At 38.1% G+C, this 18,395-nt stretch overlaps 1 protein-coding gene and 1 long non-coding RNA gene across 3 annotated transcripts in view; one reads left to right on the top strand and one right to left on the bottom strand.

The window, feature by feature from the left end:
* Positions 1–9,471, top strand: part of LOC110257606 (uncharacterized) — a 52,700-nt gene extending 43,229 nt beyond the window's left edge. Inside the window, exon 3 of the long non-coding RNA XR_014833709.1 lies at positions 8,349–9,471. This is a non-coding gene — a long non-coding RNA (uncharacterized LOC110257606). The remainder of the gene's footprint in view (positions 1–8,348) is intronic.
* PTN (pleiotrophin) overlaps positions 7,419–18,395 on the bottom strand; it is an 89,296-nt gene continuing 78,319 nt past the window's right edge. The window contains exon 5 of one of the 2 annotated variants that reach the window (XM_005673124.4): positions 7,419–8,172. In XM_005673124.4, coding sequence (XP_005673181.1) covers positions 8,120–8,172 — 53 coding nt within the window. In that variant the 3' untranslated portion in view covers positions 7,419–8,119. Of the gene's footprint in view, positions 8,176–18,395 lie in introns of both variants that reach the window. The other variant, NM_214336.1, reaches the window with a different exon arrangement.

Below are 18,395 nucleotides of genomic sequence, written 5' to 3'. Positions count from 1 at the left end.
GGGATTGGGGGGGTCATATGGAAGTTCTATGTATAGATTTCTAAGGTATCTCCAAACTGTTCTCCAAAGTGGCTGTACCAGTTGACATTCCCACCAACAGTGCAGGAGGGTTCCCTTTTCTCCGCACCCCCTCCAGCACTTGTTATTTGTGGACTTATTAATGATGGCCATTCTGACTGGTGTGAGGTGGTATCTCATGGTTGTTTTGATTTGCATTTCTCTTATAATCAGCGATGTTGAGCATTTTTTCATTGTTTGTTGGCCATCTGTATATCTTCTTTGGAGAAATGTCTATTCAGGTCTTTTGCCCATTTTTCCATTGATTGATTGGCTTTTTTGCTGTTGGGTTGTATAAGTTGTTTATATATTCTAGAGATTAAGCCCTTGTCGGTTGCATCATTTGAAACTGTTTTCTCCCATTCTGTAAGTTGTCTTTTTGTTTTCTTTTTGGTTTCCTTTGCTGTGCAAAAGCTTTTCAGTTTGATGAGGTCCCATGGGTTTGTTTTTGCTCTAATTTCTATTGCTTTGGGAGACTGACCTGAGAAAATATTCATGATGTTGATGTCAGAGAGTGTTTTGCCTATGTTCTCTTCTAGGAGTTTGATGGTGTCCTGTCGTATATTTAAGTCTTTCAGCCATTTTGAGTTTATTTTTGTGCATGGTGTGAGGGTGTGTTCTAATTTCATTGCTTTGCATGCAGCTGTCCAGGTTTCCCAGCAATGCTTGCTGAATAGACTTTCTTTTTCCCATTTTATGTTCTTGCCTCCCTTGTCAAAGCTTAACTGACCATAGGTGTCAGGGTTTATTTCCGGGTTCTCTATTCTGTTCCTTTGGTCTGTCTGTCTGTTTTGGTACCAGTACCACACTGTCTTGATGACTGTGGCTTTGTAGTATTTCTTGAAGTCTGGGAGAGTTATGCCCCCTGCTTGGTTTTTGTTTCTCAGGATTGCTTTGGCGATTCTGGGTCTTTTGTTGTTCCATATAAATTTTTGGATTGTTTGTTCTAGTTCTGTGAAAAATGTCCTGGGTAATTTGATAGGGATTGCACTGAATCTGTAGATTGCTTTGGGTAGTATGGCCATTTTTACAATATTGATTTTTCCAACCCAGGAACATGGAATATCTTTCCATTTCTTTACATCTTCTTTGATTTCTTTGATTAAAGTTTTATAGTTCTCGGCATATAGGTCCTTTACCTCCTTGGTCAGGTATATTCCGAGGTATTTGATTTTGTGAGGTGCAATTTTAAAAGGTATCGTATTTTTGTAGTCCTTTTCTAATATTTCATTGCTGGTATACAGAAATGCAACTGACTTCTGAGTGTTAATCTTATATCCTGCTACTTTGCTGAATTTGTTAATCAGTTCAAGTAGTTTTGGGGTTGAGTCCTTAGGGTTTTCTATGTATAGTATCATGTCATCTGCATACAGTGACAGTTTGATCTCTTCTCTTCCTATATGGATGCTTTTTATTTCTTTTGTTTGTCGAATTGCTGTGGCTAGGACTTCCAAAACTATGTTGAAGAGCAGTGGTGAGAGTGGGCATCCCTGTCTTGTTCCAGATTTGAGTGAGAAGGCTTTCAGTTTTTCCCCATTGAGTATTATATTTGCTGTGGGTTTATCATAAATGGCTTTGATTATATTCAGGAATGTTCCCTCTATACCCACTTTGGCGAGGGTCTTGATCATGAATGGATGTTGAACTTTGTCAAATGCTTTTTCTGCGTCTATTGAGATGATCATATGATTTTTGACTTTTTTTTTGTTAATGTGGTGTATGATGCTGATTGATTTGCATATGTTGAACCATCCTTGTGAACCTGGGATGAACCCAACCTGGTCATGGTGTATAATTTTTTTGATATGTTGTTGGATTCGGATGGCTAAGATTTTGTTGAGAATTTTTGCATCTATATTCATCAAAGATATTGGGCGATAGTTTTCTTTTTTGGTGGTATCTCTGTCTGGTTTTGGAATGAGGGTGATGGTGTCATAGAATGTCTTTGGGAGTATTCCTTCTTCTTCAACCTTTTGAAAGAGTTTAAGGAGGATGGGCACCAATTCCTCTTTATATGTCTGATAGAATTCACCTGTGAAGCCATCTGGTCCTGGACTTTTATTTGTAGGGAGTGATTTTATGACCTCTTCAACTTCATTTCTAGTGATCAGTTTGTTCAGTTGGTCTGTTTCTGCTTGATTCAGTTTTGGCAGGCTGTAAGATTCTAGAAAATTGTCCATTTCTTCCAGATTGTCAAACTTGTTGCCATATAGTTGTTCATAGTATTCTCTTATGGTTTTTTGTATTTCTACTGTATCCGTTGTGATTTCTCCTTTTTCATTTATAATTTTGTTTATTTGAGTTCTTTCTCTCCTCTTTTTAGTGAGTCTGGCCAGGGGTTTGTCAATTTTGTTTACCTTTTCAAAGAACCAGCTCTTAGTTTTATTAATTTTCTCTATTGTTTTTTGAGTCTCTATTTTATTGATTTCTTCTTTAATCTTTATAATTTCCTTCCTTCTGCTGACTTTAGGCCTTTTTTGTTCTTTTTCTAATTCATTTAGGTGGAGGGTTAAGTTGTCAATTTGGGATCTTTCTTCTTTTTTGAGAAAGGCCTTTATCGCTAAAAATTTCCCTCTGAGCACTGCTTTTGCAGCATCCCATAGATTTTGAGAGCTTGTGTCTTCATTATCATTTGTTTCAAGGTAATTTTTAATTTCCTTCTTGATTTCCTCATTGACCCATTGGTTTTTTAGTAGCATGTTGTTTAGTCTCCATGTGGTAGGTTTTTTCTCTTTCCTTTTCCCATGGTTGATTTCTAATTTCATGGCATTGTGGTCGGAGAAGATACTTGAGATAATTTCTATGCTCCTAAATTTATTGAGGTTAGCTTTGTGTCCAAATATGTGGTCGATTCTTGAGACTGTTCCATGAGCATTTGAGGAGAATGTGTATTCTGATTTTTTTGGATGTAGTGTCCTGAAGATATCAATCAAGTCTAACTTTTTTATTGTTTCCTTTAGGATCTCTGTTGCTTTATTGGTTTTCTGTCTAGAGGATCTGTCCATTGATGTGAGGGGGGTATTAAGGTCTCCTACTATGATTGTATTCTCATCAATATCTCCTTTTATGTCTGTTAATATTTGTTGTATGTATCTGGGTGCTCCTATATTTGGGGCATATATGTTGATGATAGTAACATCCTCTCCTTGGATGGATCCCTTAATCATTAAGTAGTGTCCTTCTTTGTCTTTCTTTATGTTGTTAAGACATTTAATTATTAGCTGTGACTAACTTTAAAGCATACAACTTTGAGCTTAGAAGTGTAAAATGTATATCACTTATTGCACGCATCTCAGTCTGTTGGTCCTTGATAGTGATTGAGTGACTCATGTAATTCTCCAAGCATCTCATAAACTAAGATCCTTGATATCTTTGTCCTGTATTTGATGGATCTGACAATCAAAAGGCAGAGGACAAAATATCATTCTCTGTGATGAATGTATTTTATGTAACATTTGTATCTCCACTAAGAGCAAGTTGAGTGTGTGGATTCAATCACTGTATCTGTATCCTCTCTAAGCCATCCTTCTAGTCCCAGGAGTTTAGGGATTTGATGTCACAATTTTCCATGTTGCCATTCTGTAATGTAAATTGTTTGGCTTCCCTGCACATTTCCAAAGAAAAAAAGAAAATCTGTGGCAATAACCTAGACATATAACCTCGTTAGCAAACCCCAGGAATAACTTAATACAGTGGTTGGAATGGATATGTATATAATATATACAGCACTGTTCTGCTGGTTGAGGTTTTACTGTATATATTACATTACAGATGTTAGATACCGAAAGTGAATCGTTCTTTATTTTTCTTCTTAAATTAAGAAAAAACAAACATACGCTGGTCTGCATTCTTTTGTGTTGAAATATTCTTGAATTACATGATTTTACTTGAGATCCTAAGAGGACTGAGCATTTGCTTTACACTGGGTGCCTTGTTTAGAAAACTGAAAGATTGAGAAGAGCAGAAGCAGTGGGGGAGGCAGTGGATTTCTAAGATCATGATATGTTTTCCTCTGATTAAAATGTTCCATATCTTTTATTTCTAGGGGAATTAGAGTGCATATAAGTTTGAGGTGGGCATTACTTGCTGATGCTCAGAATAACATTGTATGCTTTCCTCCTTCTGTAAATGTATTCCAGGCCTCAATACCTTCTTTGAAAAGTGATTGAAAATGCATCTATGTGGCAGACTTGGAGCAGTTACTCTCTGCTGCTTAGGTCCTCTTAGGAACTAATTGCAGCAGCCCAGATGGAATGGGGGAATACGGGAGAGAAACATGTAATATAGGAAAAAACACGGAGAGGATTGTTGCAACTCAAATAAGCTTGCAGACAGTGAAAGGCCTGTTTTACTCCAGAGAAAAATCTAAAATTTGAATTTACATGAGATGAGGTGGAATATTAATCTTCCTACACCCCTGCCTTCTGTATTGATTCCACTTTTAAAAGCTTAAGGGTTAAAATTAATTCAATTAAAAGCAAGCTAGGAGTTCCTGTCGCAGCTCAGTGGTTAACGAATCTGACTAGGAACCATGAGGTTGCTAGTTTAACTCGCTCAGTGGGTTAAACATCCGGTGTTGCCATGAGCTGTGGTGTAGGTCGCAGACGCGACTCGGATCTGGTGTGGCTGTGGCTGTGGCTGTGGCTGTGGCCAGCAGCTGTAGCTCCGATTAGACCCATGGCTTGGGAACCTCCATATGCTGTGGGTGTGGCCCTAGAAAAAGGCAAAAAGACAAAACAAAAAAAAAAAAAAAAAGAAAGAAAGAAAGAAAAAAGCAAGCTAGAAAAATAAAGAGAGAATTATTGAATGTTTGATATTCTACCCTCAAGGATGCTGATCTGCCTTTCTTTTTTTGGAGATTAATGGGAAGAAAGCCCTTCGCTTCACTCCACTGGAAAAATCCTGTGACTAAAGTTTGATAAAACTCGAATTTTTATGTTTGGGAACTATTTTAAAATAATTCAATTTGTGAAAGACAGTATTTTCTATCGCCTCATTCAGTGCCTTCTAAAGCATATTTATCTCTGTTTTTCATTTAACGAAGTTGTAAAACAATTTAAGGCTTTCAGAAATATGAAGCCAAGAACGTGCATGTCTTTTTCCTAAAGTAATAGCTGTCTTCTCAATGAGATAAGGACTGTAGCCTTTCCTTCCTCAAATAATGCTTCTTATGGTCAAAGACCCACCAGCGAAAGTATTTCATTATTTTTTATATCCTTGCCTTCCCACCCACACAATTTAGAACTTGATATCCATTCAGGGCACCAAATGCTGTTTGGAGTTCTGCTCCTACAAAGTTAAGATGTCACAATGTCATTCCAGGAGGAGAGTGTGATAGGATTCAGACATTCAGGGTACATCAGAAAGTCCACTCGAGTGCGTGTGTGGAGGGTGGAGTCACTGAGCAGAATGAGGACCTGCTCCTCTTCCGGTCCCTGAAGGATCGGATCGGAAGGAAAGCTTGTCTTCAGTTTTATTCCATTTCCATTTCCCTTTCAGTCCTCAAGGTTTAAAGAACCCCAGAGTAAATAAAGTTCATAAAACTCAGAACAACTGGGAAGCAAGTTTTCTGGGGGCCTCCATGAAATACTGAAGATAGTCTTTTTTTTTTAATTTCCTATTCGTGAGAGTCAGGGATTTTTTAGAGCCTGTCCTTTTGTATTTATGTTTTCAATACTTCAGCGAGGTTAGGCAAGATGTTTAAAGCTGGGCCTGGGGTGCAATAATTCTTGAGACTTTTATTTCATGCCTTACTCAGTAGAAGTTAGCATTCCCATCCTTGCTTTAACGGAGAACCAGAGAGTTAGTGTATGGCTATATGGCTTTAGGAATCACCTGCCACATGGTCAAGAACCCCTGGCTTCCTGTCATGTCCTGGGACTAAAGGGGGATGCCAGGATTGCTTACAGGACTGTTTTTTCCTTTGGAAGATTTTGTTTTAGTTCACTTTAGCTCACTCCTGATTCATGGGTTGCTATTTTTGACTAAATGATGATGGAGGAACATTATTCAGTAAGAGGCTCACAAAGTAAGCTGCAGGGTCTTCCACCATCCCTATCCTTATAGGGTCTTTGCTGTCAAAAAATAAAACCCAGTCAAGATAACGCCTTCCTTTCATCTCCTCCGTCCATCTCCATGAGCACTTTTCTCCTATGAAGTTTCACTTATAAACGCACCGCATTCACCATCCGTGTCTCAGCATTTGCACTTTACATGGTATTCTGCTTTTATTTAGCACCAGGCCATAAAATGTTCATCCCTTTTTCTCCTCCCCGCTGGCAGGTGGCTTTGACTTAGTGAGGAGTTATGGATCCCTCTAACATTCCTAGCTCAAGTGGAGTCTCCCACTGGATGGCCAAAGTAGTTTACCTTTGAAGACACTTTGGCTGCATCATTAGATCAGTTTGCAATTATTTTATGGCTAGCCCATGGTGTGTTGTACTATCATTTCTGAAAATGGATTTAGAGTTTTCTTGGTAGATATGTGTTTGTTTATTGAGTCTCATTACTTTAAAATTGGAAGTGACAGAGTTCCCGTTGTGGCACAGTGGTTAACAAATCTGACTAGGAACCATGAGGTTGCAGGTTCAGTCCCTGGCCTTACTCAGTGGGTTAAGGATCCGGTGTTGCCGTGAGCTGTGGTGTAGGTTGCAGACGCCGCTCGGATCCCGCGTTGCTGTGGCTGTGGTGTAGGCCGGCAGCTACAGCTCCGATTAGACCCCTAGCCTGGGAACCTCCATCTGCCATGGGAGCAGCCCTAGAAAAGGCAAAAAAAAAAAAAGATGGAAAAAAAAAAAAAAAGAAGAAGTGGCTTTTTCAAGAGAATACTTTGAGGCTAATTCCCACAGACTTCTGAGATGTTATTCCTCCAAGTAGTAGAATACAGACTTGTTTACTTAAAGACTGTTTCTAGCCCAGGAGATAAGGGAGTTCATTGTACAGAGAGTCTGTGGCGCTTGTGTGGTGGAATAGGAATACTTGTATGTTAGCGTATGAACATTGGTTCATAGAAACCACTACAAGCTACCATTTTGTGTGGTGTTACTAATTTGGACTGTGCAAGCTCAAACTTATTCAACACAGGGTGTTTTTCTCTTCCTAACCCTAGACTTCTTTGGAACTTTTGTCTAATCCAACAGCACCAGCCTAGCCTACTATGTACTTATAGAAAGTTAAAAATATACACATAGTTAGAGATCTATATCTACCACTACATCTATGCAAACTCTCTATAACATTTGTGCCCAAGAGTGATTTAGTTAGTTTGTATCATCAGTTCTCACTGCTAACAGGTTGGCTGGGCTAGTATAGGTGACAAAGGGAGGAAGATTACAATATCAAATCATTGCACACAAAAGCACTTTTTTTGACATCACCTTGATTTATTTTCCTAGTCCTTTTTTTTTTTTTTTTTTGCTCATAAGGAAAAATAATTTCATCAAGAGAGCAAATATTTCTGCCAAAGTGAAACAATTTCATGTTTTAATGCTTTTCTTTAAAAAAAGAAATCAACATTGAACTAGGACATGCTCTGACCCCTCCCCTCATTTTACAGACTAAAAGTTTTTTAAATCCACTGGCAGAAAACATATTTTCCTCAAATAGGATAATCATATTTTATTGTTGCTTTGTTTAGTATATATTTTTCTTAATTGGGAAAAAAAAAGTCTAGGTGAAAAAAATTACCTAACAAGAAAAGTAGTTTACATGGTCATAACATTTAAATTGCTGCCAAAAGAAAAAAAAAATGTAAAAAAAAGATTTTAAATGTAAAATATCACATGACTTCAAAAAACTTACCTCAATTTCCTATCATTTATCATGTACTATAAGTCAACATTCTAAATAGGATTACAGTCCTTTATTATAAGCCCCTAATTGTACTATGGTATATATTTTAAAAATGCTACTACAAAATTTTTCTTTTCTTTTTATTTCTGCCTATTGTGTACTTAAGCTATAGATAATTTTGGAATAAAAAGCCTACGGTAGGTATAAATGCAATAGTTAACTGATCCTGTTTGCTGACGTCCTTTTCCTGTTCCACAGAAGGTGGTGTCATTTAGTCCAGCATCTTCTCCTGTTTCTTGCCTTCCTTTTTCTTCTTCTTAGATTCTGCTGTGATTAAAAGTAAAAGAAAGAAAAAGAGCATCACATTAGTAAGCTATAGGGGAGGGAGCCACTTTTCATATAAGTGGCCAGGAATGAAATGATTAGATATACAGACAAGGTATCTGACAATTTCAAATGCTTCCACCCCTGATCTGCCCTCTGTTTACACATTTGGACAGCTCTTCATACATGGAGGACCACCTATGAATCAACCAAACTTGGAGCTTTGACCCTGCAGAAACATCTAGCCTTGGAGGAAGCAAATGGAATGTTCCAGCTTGGGCTAAACTAAGGGAAGGTAAGTGAAACTAAGGGATTTAAACCACTCAACCATCTGCCATCTCCCCTTTCCTAAGCAGAGGAGTATGCAGGATAGAACAGGACATGTCAGCCTTGGCTCCAAAGATATGAATGGTCAGCATCACCAGGCTAAGGAGTGAAAGGACATGGCTAAATATCTCTAGGAGGATTCCCCCATTCAGTCCACAAAAGTGGCAGAAATGTGTAGGTAAGGAGTTGGAGCCAGACTGCTGGAGTTTAAATTCTGACTCCATCACTAAGTTTCTGTGAGACTCTGAGAAAGTTAATTCATGTAGCTGTGAACCGGCATATGAGTAGTACCACTTTGTAGGGTTATTATCCAAATTAAATGAATTGTATAAAATCCACTGAGAACAGAACATGGCACAATAACATGTACGCATAAAGATTAGCACTTATCATTACTGTGCTAATAGAGTAAGAGGAAGAGGTAATTTCTCTGTAAAATTAATATTATTTGTCATCACCAGGACATGTGCACTGAGCAGGTCACTAAATGTGCTAAGCAACAGAGAAATACTGGGATGAAAACAATGGCCAGCAGGGACTAGGGCACTGTTCATCCTAGGACACGTGCCCAAGAGGGTCCTGAGGCTTACGATGAGAGTGGACATGACACCAGCCACAAAAGTTGTACAAAACCCAGCTCATAATTGGGCTTGAATTTTTTCCATTCTTATCCTTACCACTTATTCAGATAAATTCCAAAGTCCATTGTATAATAGGCAAAGTAGGAATTCTGTACAAAGTAATTGTCCTAATCTTCCTTTACCGAAGCTTCAAGAGTGCAACATACGCAATTGGGTGAGAAGTTGCTACAATTTTGCTAAACTGCTGCTCCTAAGTATTCATTTTGTTCATTTACATCCTCAGCTTTCCCTTTCACTGTAGTGAAGAGACAATATTTTTAGTCCCACTCTTTTTACTTGTCATTATAAATATCTCTTTCTTCTGACCTATGAAAGGTGAAATGACCAGAACATCCAAGTTTAAAAATACCTCTAAGGGCAAAGAAGGTATTCTGCTGTTTTTTTTGTTTGTTTGTTTGTTTGTTTTTGTTTTTTCTTTTTAGGGCCTCACTCGCAGCATATGGAAGCTCCCAGGCTAGGGATTGAATTGGAGCTGCAGCTGCCAGCCTACACCACAGCCACAGCAATGCCAGATTTGAGCCACATCTGCAACCTATGCCACAACTTAGGGCAATGCTAAGGACAAGGATTGGACCCACATCCTCATGGACACTATGTCTGGTTCTTAACCCATTAAGCCACAACAGGAACTTCCATTCTGTTCAATTTCTGCAAAATCAGTGTCTGAACATTTAATAATTCCCAGTCTTTGGTTGACATTTTAAGCAATGGCTGCATATTAAAACAGTATCCTCAAGGAATAATCTAGGATGACAACTGAAATATCACTCTGATTTCCCTTGTCTCAGTTTCTCCAAATCCCTGGGAACCCTTAGTAATTTATAATCTTCTAGCTCTCCAGTGGAGTGGATGTTTGGGGCAGTAATTTATATATTTTGGCCATCATGTCCCTATTTCACACAGAAGTAAATAGATACCATCCTGATCAGGTGTTAGTAAAATTTTATTTTATAAAATTTAAAGTTGTTCTTTAAATAAGAATAACTATATAAATTGGTACAACCACTATGGAAAACATTATGGAGGTTCCTCAGAAAACTAAATATAGAACTACCATATGATCCAGCAACCCCACTCCTGGGCATATATCCAGACAACACTTTCACTGAAAAAGATACACGCACCCCTATGTTCACAGAAGCACTATTTGCAATAGCCAAGACATGGGAACAACCTAAATGTTCATCCATATATGACTGAATTAAGAAGATGTGGTATATATACATAGTAGAATACCACTCAGTCATAAAAAAGAACAAAATAATGCCATTTGCAGCAACATGGATGGAACTAGAGACTCTCATACTAAGTAAAGTAAGTCAGAAAGAGAAAGACAAATACCATATGATATCATTATATCTGAAATCTAATATATGGCCCAAATGAACCTATCTACAGAAAGAAAACAAACTCACAGACGTGGAGAAAGACTTGTGGTTGCCAAGGGGGAGGAGGAGGGAGTGGGGTGGATGGGGAGTTTGGTGTTAGTAAATGCAAAACTATTGCATTTGGAATGAAATCCTGGAGGTTAATGTGAGAAAAAGAAATGTATATATATTTATAACTGCGTCACTCTGCTGTGTAGCAGAAATTGAGAGAATATTATAAATCGACTCAATAATTTTTTTAAATAAGTAAGAACTATTCTTATAATTATTCCATAAGGATAACTAGCTTGCTAAGGTAGGTTGTTCATTTCAGTGAGAAGCTGGAGCATGGAAGTCTCTCCTCATTTTTCCTTGGTAAAGTCAAAATCACATCCTCTCTCTGCTATTTGAGCCTGACATTTATTTTATATTATCAATAAACAACTAGCTAAATACTAAGAAATCAACCAATTGCCTACTTAATCTGCACAATGTCAATCAATTTATTTTGACCCAACTGGCAAGTTATCATGGCATTTGTCTGACACTACAGACCTTAAGTTCACTCTGGGTTCAATCGAACAGAAAAACAAAGAGTTTTCAGTAAAACGTAGTGGAAAGAAGGAAGAATTTGCATAAGGTCAATTTCATTTCTCATGGAACGATTTGCTCAAATTTGAGAATAAAGAAGAAAATCAGGTCAATAAAACTGCTTCCAATCAAAAACATTTTTTTGTGACTTTCATGTACATTTTACTGACAAACAAAATGAGTTTTTCACTACTTGTCTCTGTGGCCTCAAAAATTTATGAACAAGCCCTCAAGCCTTACCTCATCTACATGAGAGTATTTAAATACTATCACAGAATCTATGATTTGGGAACAACTTAATCCAACCCCCCTATGTAATCCATGCAGAAATAGAGGCCAAAAGAGTATCAAGGTTGACAATGATTCAGCATTAGAATCAGATAAGAAGCCATTCGCTGACCCTTTGACCTCTTCACTCAACACAGCATAGCCTCTGCTAATCATCCCATCTGTAGCAAGTGCCTACCGGTCTTATTTTGTGCTTATATGTCACCCGTTGTTCAAATCAACACCCCCCCCCCGCCCCCTGCTGCCCTTTACTTGAATGATACATTTATTTCAATTCCCCAAGCACATCATTCCTTCTCTCTCCTAGTCTCTGGCCTTCAAACCCATTTTTCATGCCATCAACCCTGCACTTCCACTACCACCTCTACCTCCCATCCTCCAGGTACCAGTTTTGACACCACTTCTAGTTTATTGACTTCTTGATCTGAGTTAGAAGCCCTATCAGAACACTTATCTTTAGTACTATAATTGCCACTATAAGCTGTGAGATGGCAGAATCTCAATGACTAGTAAACCCTTGGCCCCTAGCATAGTGCCTACTGCATGAGAGATAACTAGTACATCTTTAGTGAACCAAAGAAATCTTCAGCACAGCAAGAACACATGCTTCACTGGCTTACTGTGCACCCAGTTAACTTACGGTGGTTCCTGGAATTTTCCTTGGTTATTTCCACCTCAGTCTTTTCAAATTATGTTCTTCTCACCTGAGTGTTTTTATTCCTACTCTCTCAGCTTTGCTTAGCCAACCTCAACTCATCTTTAGGACCATCGATTTCACTTCTTCAAGGAAGCTCTTTCCAAACTTCCAGGCTAAGCATATTCCACCAATGGTTAGATACTTCCATCATGCCTCTCACTGACCTTATCAAAATTATAATTGAACAAGTAATATTGTATATGATTATTTGATATGCATGTTCCCCTTCCTATGAGGGTTGAAACCACCTGTCTTTTGTATCTGTGTCTTCTGTGCCTGATACACGATAAGCACTCATAAAATATTTGCTGCATGCAGAGCAAAGAAATAATAAACACTTGAAGGGTAGATAGAGTTAGCTCATTAGTATATAGAAAAGTAGTATTTCTTGAGGAAAGTAAATCAGAATCTTATAATATTTTAATAAAATATTTAACGTTCTTTAGTCTTCAAAGAATTTTTATGAAGAATAAAATTATAAACATATATACATGAAATTGATCTAAGCAACTCAACAGTTTTTCTTTAAAGTGGAATCCTGAATTAATTCTGTGGGTGAAAAATCAATGTCTGATTTTAGTAGCCTTTCAAGGTTGCAGTGAAGTCTGATATATCCTCCTCGAAGGGCCATCATGAATATCATGTGAGATTATGACCTCTAAGATCCCATTTGATGACTCTACAAAAAAGTTCATAGAGCAGGAGTTCCCATTGTGGCTCAGTGGTAACAAAACTGCCTAGAATCCATGAGGACGCAGGTTCGATCCCTAACCTGGCTCAGTGGGTTAAGGATCTGGCTTAGTGATGCGCTGTGGTGTAGGTTGCAGATGCAGCTCGGATCTGGCTTTGCTGTGGCTTTGTCATACGCCAGCAGGTGCAGCTTGGATTCAGCCTCTAGCCTGGGAATTTCCATATGCTGCAGGTTTTTTCCTAAAAATAAACAAAAAATTCATAGAGCAAATATACACTGTATATCCACTACATGTCAGATGCTGTTCTGGGTGCTTTTATATCATGGCAAACCAGACAAAATTCTGCTCTCAGAGCTTATATTACAAGTAGTGTCTTAAGACTGCTTTATGTGAGAGTCTTTCAAACTTGTAAAGTATTCTAAAAGTGTCCATATATTTATTTTGAAGATCATGGTATATGGCCACTATTTTTATGTCTTCAAGGCTTAGTTCTCTTGCTACATCACAGATGCATGTGATGTAAAAGAGAAGGAATTAGTAGGGAGAAAAAGTGTGTCCATGGTAAGATACAGCCTGAAAGGGAGAGAGAATTTCTCCACTCTGAATTATTTTATTCTTCTTAAAAAATATTAATTAGCTTTCCAGTTTTAAAAGTGATATCAGCTTATCTAGAAAATGAAGAAACATATGGTAAAGAAATTACCCATGGTTTCACAATCCAGAGATAACAATTTGAGCAGCAAGTTCTATTTATGTTTCCTTTCTATAAGTCCCTCTAATGTATACTTTAGAAACATACTGACAGCTCGTACAGTATATTATACTCAAAGTTATATTGTGTTACTTTTCATGCCATTGTATAGTCTTTGAAACATGAACAAACGTAGTATTCCTAGACATCCCAACCCGTATTTTTGGTAACCTTTCTTCTTCTGTTGGTCAGTTGTGTTCTCACATTTTGCTTTTATAAATAATGATGCAGTGTCTGTTTTTGCAGACAAATAATTGTATGTTTAAGTTTTGCCCTAGTATTTATTATCAGAAGCGGATCTACTAGATCAAAAACAGGGTATTTTTAAAGCTCTAGGTGTGTGCTGGCATATTTCTTTCTTGAAAGGAAGTTCCAATTTAAATTTTTATCAGAACTTATATAAGAGTCTGTCATAGCAAACTCATTCTCAAAAGGCAAATAATCAAACAGCATGTATCGTCTCTTTTCCATCTAGTCACAGGGCCTTTTAGAAATAGGGTTGCTACGTGGTTGGTACAAGTAAACACCCACTCTCATTTCCAATACAGGGAAATCTGGAAGAAATAAAATTGTGAGTGGGCATTGAAAGAAAGACATCAATTTCAAGATTTTGAAAACCTTAAGAGGAGATGTTATTCTAAGAAACAGAAGAGTTGAAAATTCTAGAATAAGCTTATCCCATTTTCTTAGCAAAATGTCTTGGTTTGATTTCTTTTTTTCAGATGACCTATTGTGCATACAGAGAACATAAAATGAAAATTAAGAGATGAAATGACAGGAGAGCTGCTTGAATTTTAACTAAGTGAGTTGACTTCTATGTGCTACTGATTCAAATAAAATGGCTTTGGGTCATTCAACCAATGGGAGGGACTACTGATTAGAATAGGAAAAAGATTTTTTTTCTTGGCTTTTTAGGACCATACCTGCAGCATATAGCAGTTCCCAGGCTAAGGGTCAAATTGGGACTGTAGCTACTGGCCTACACCATAGCTCATGGCACTGCCAGATCCTTAACCCACTGAGTGAAACCAGGGATCAAACTTGAGTCCTCATGGATGCTAGTCAGATTTGTTACCACTGAGCCATGACGGGAACTCCTGGAAAAAGAGATTTGTACCTTCTAAGGAGAATTTCTGTGTGAGGAAGTGATGAACGGATGCTGAAGATTCAGAGGTCAAGAGTGCCAGTGGACAGGGACAGCAGGAAGCATGCCACAGAGATACTGATAACATGTGGAGACTGATTCAATAAATCATGAAAGCCGAGCAGAGGAAAAGGCTCAGGTGACTGTCAAACAGTAACATCACAACATAAATACATCCAAAAGTCTAGGTACCACCAACATGCTTTTAATGCTTCATGAACCTATTTAAAGGAACTCACTTGTGCTTGAGAATTAGCTTTCTAGTCAGCTGGAAATATCTAATTCCTGTACCATGCTGGCTGTGTCTCAGAACCTGTAACATGGCTGGCTGAATTGTAAATGTGCAGCTCAGTGATCCACCAGGAATCCAGGTACTAGTTGGCTAGGCTTCTGGTTGGTGCCATTCATTAAATTTCCCAATATTTTGGTTTATACTGGGGTAGCATCTAGTAAAAGGCACAATACAGGAAGCCATTTCTACATATTTAAAATCGAAAGTATAATCTCAATTTTTTTTCTTAATATATTATTTTCAGATGTGGTCCAGTCCCTCATCTGTGTAATAATTTGTTGTTTCTTGATTTCTTATTTTGTAATGTTCCTTGCTTCATTTCCTCTTTTATGGACTCGCTGCATTTGCTTCTAGGATTGCGTACGGAATACATACATACCTGTATACCTACATACCCACCCATATAAGGCTGCTCCTCAGTGCTGCCCACGTGTTGATACCTGCCCTTTCCCACTGCCCACATCCTTTTTGCTCTTCAAGTCTACTTGTTAAACCCTGCCGCTCCCTCCCAACTATCTGCCCCTCTACATGCTTGCTTTCTGCTATCAAGTAGATGCGCATAAAAACTAGTACACATTTGTGTCTAGACGCAAACTCAACATGTTGGGGCTTTTTTAGGAACCTGTTTCTCCCCCATTTACTCTAAGAGGCTTTTAACTGCATCACCTCCAAATACAAAGCTCAGCTATGAAAGCGGTGTTGTGTAATGTGGACTTAACAAAAGGTTTAATGGAGATGAGGACATTATTTCATCACCCACCCAGAGCAAGTTCAGTAAAAGTTCAGTTATGTTCCAAAGCAACTCTCCCCATCTCAATAGACTAAGCCCTTCTCCTCTCACCCAGAGATTTCTCTTTTAAGCCTTTTCCCTCTCCTGTCTTTCCCTTTTCCTTTCTTTAAGGGAGGCAGTTGAGATAACAGTTGGCTTCTCCATCCCATCAAGAAAGGAATCCTTTCTAGAAAGTGTTTTCTTTATATGGTAGACACGAGTGTGCTGGGGTCACTCTGTGATCTTACCTACACACATGTGTGTCCGAGGTGGGGAGTCACCAAGACAAACCCTTACTTTTAGCTCAGCCCGTTCACATGGTCCTAATGCATTCATGTGTTTGGAAATGTAAAAACAACTGAAATTTTTTGAAATTTTCTTCTGAGAGTCATGAGAGAAGAACAGTGAAGGAGGGAATCAGAAGTACTTCATTTGTACATCCTTTAATCTCAATGTGTTTGCATTCATATTCAGCTGCTAAATTTTGTCTTTTTCACCTTTGGCAAAAAAAAAAAAAGTTTAAAATGAAGAGAGACCAATACAGATGAAGGAAGTAAAACTCTTCAAAGAATGCGTAATCTTATATAGGTAGCTTTGAGAATGTAGATTATAATTATGCCCATATATTTTCAGGTGCAATAGCATGCAATTCTGATACTTGTGTTAGAGTCTCAGGGTGAGTGTGTGTGTGTGTGTGTGTGTGTGTGTGTGTGTGTGTGCGCTGGCAGTTGCTATGTGCTGTGATACTACCAGCCCTAACCCCATTCCCACATCTTCCATGTCTTTAGAAGTCAGCTAGACTAGAGAGATATACTTAAGCCCACATCTCTTTCTCTTTCTCTCTCTCTCTCTCTCTCTCTCTCTCTCTCTCTCTCTCTCTCTCACACACACACACACACACACACACGCTTGCACACAAAACCATATATGTGGGAAAGAATGTTTAGGTTTTCTCTGTTCAGCAAAAGCATCTGCGCCTTCCTCAGTCCGTAGGCCACTCTCAGGACCCTGTGTGTCTTCACAGTGACCTCCCCCCCCACAGTTTAACTGACTTTTACATCAAAAGCAGAAAAGAAGAACATTTATTTCTAATATGATATTTAAATGTTTAAAAGCTTGTTTCTGCAATAATGAGGGCATAGGTAAAGAATGTATCTTGTTATAAAATATTATGTTATATTGTACCCTAAATCAGAAATGAAATGTATCATTAAAAACATTAAGTCTTTCCCACATCAGTGCATCAGTGCATCATCACTTTGCTATTATCATATCTGATGTTTAATACTGTATGACTGTACATTCAAATTACGATTTATGGGAAAAGGGAAAACCTTGAACTCTAGAATATTTAAAATTTCAATAAGTACAGCTCCATAAATCATTTTTATTCACTCTCAAATATATGTATATCTATCAAAAAATTGTGTATATATAATGTATATATAACAATTTATATCATATACATTATATATACATTACATATAATGCATATATTTATATACACATTATATAATATATACACACATTATATACATATATACACATTATATATAAATATATATATACACACACACATTAAAATCAGTTGTTGTGGGATGAATTATGTCCCCCTCAAAAACTCATGTTAAATTCCTAAACCTGATACTTCAAAATGTGAACATCTTTGGAGACAGAGTCTTAACAGAGGTAATTTCGGAGTAAACCCTAATCCAGTATGACTGGTGTCTTTGTAAGAAGAGGAGATCTGGGCACAGACATGCACAGAAGGAAGATGACATGCCATCTGGAATCCCAGGAAAGAAGCCTAGAACAGACCCTTCCCTCATGGCATTCAGAAGGAATCAGCCCAGCTGAAATCTTGATCTCAGACTTCTGGCCCCCAGAACTGTGAAAACATACATTTGTGTTTTTAAGCCACCCAGGCTATAGTACTTTGTTATAGCAGCACTAGCAAACAAATACATCAGCGACCTGGCACTAGGTTTCATTTTTGGATATCCTTCAGATCGCCCTCATTGGTTGTAGAGATGCAAAATGTATGCATTTATTGTTATTTTTTTTAAAAACAATGTTCCCAGATTTTAAATAACATCATTAATATACATGACTTTGGGGGAGTTCCTGTTGTGGCTCAGCAGGTTATGAATCCAACTAGTATCCATTAGGATGTGGGTTCAATCCCTGGCCCCACTCAGTGGGTTGGGAATCTGGTGTTGTTGTGTGAGCTGTGGCGTTGGTCGCAGGCACGGCTCCAATCCTGAGTTGCTGTGGCTGTGGTATAGGCTGGTAGCTGCAGCTCCAATTCGATCCCTAACCTGGGAACTTCCATATGCCACAGGTGTGGCCCTAAAAAGTAAATAAATAAATAAATAAATAAATAGAAAAATAAATAAATGTGTGACTTTGGTACTGCCTACTCTAGGATTTTATGTTCATTAATGGTTTCACAAATGCTCGCTGCATTTGTCCTTGCACCCGTCTCCCTCTTTAAAGAATCTTTAAAGAATGCTGCTATGTTTTCTGTAGAATGAAAGCAATTCCTGGAATTATTTTTGCCTTGCAGGAGTGAGGATGAATGTGAGAACCTGCGGTAAACAGCTCTGGGCCTTGCCCCCTGCGTGCCCCTGCAGGAGGACACCGGCAAGATGTTTACCTGCTGCT

Source organism: Sus scrofa, chromosome 18, assembly GCF_054392235.1.
Source record: "Sus scrofa isolate SSC_HxYL_T2T_F1_AM1 chromosome 18, Sscrofa_HxYL_maternal_Yorkshire_Landrace_v2.0, whole genome shotgun sequence".
NCBI lineage: Eukaryota > Metazoa > Chordata > Mammalia > Artiodactyla > Suidae > Sus > Sus scrofa.
The sequence above is the reverse complement of the archived record's forward strand: the minus strand, read 5'-3'. Positions and strand labels throughout refer to the sequence as shown.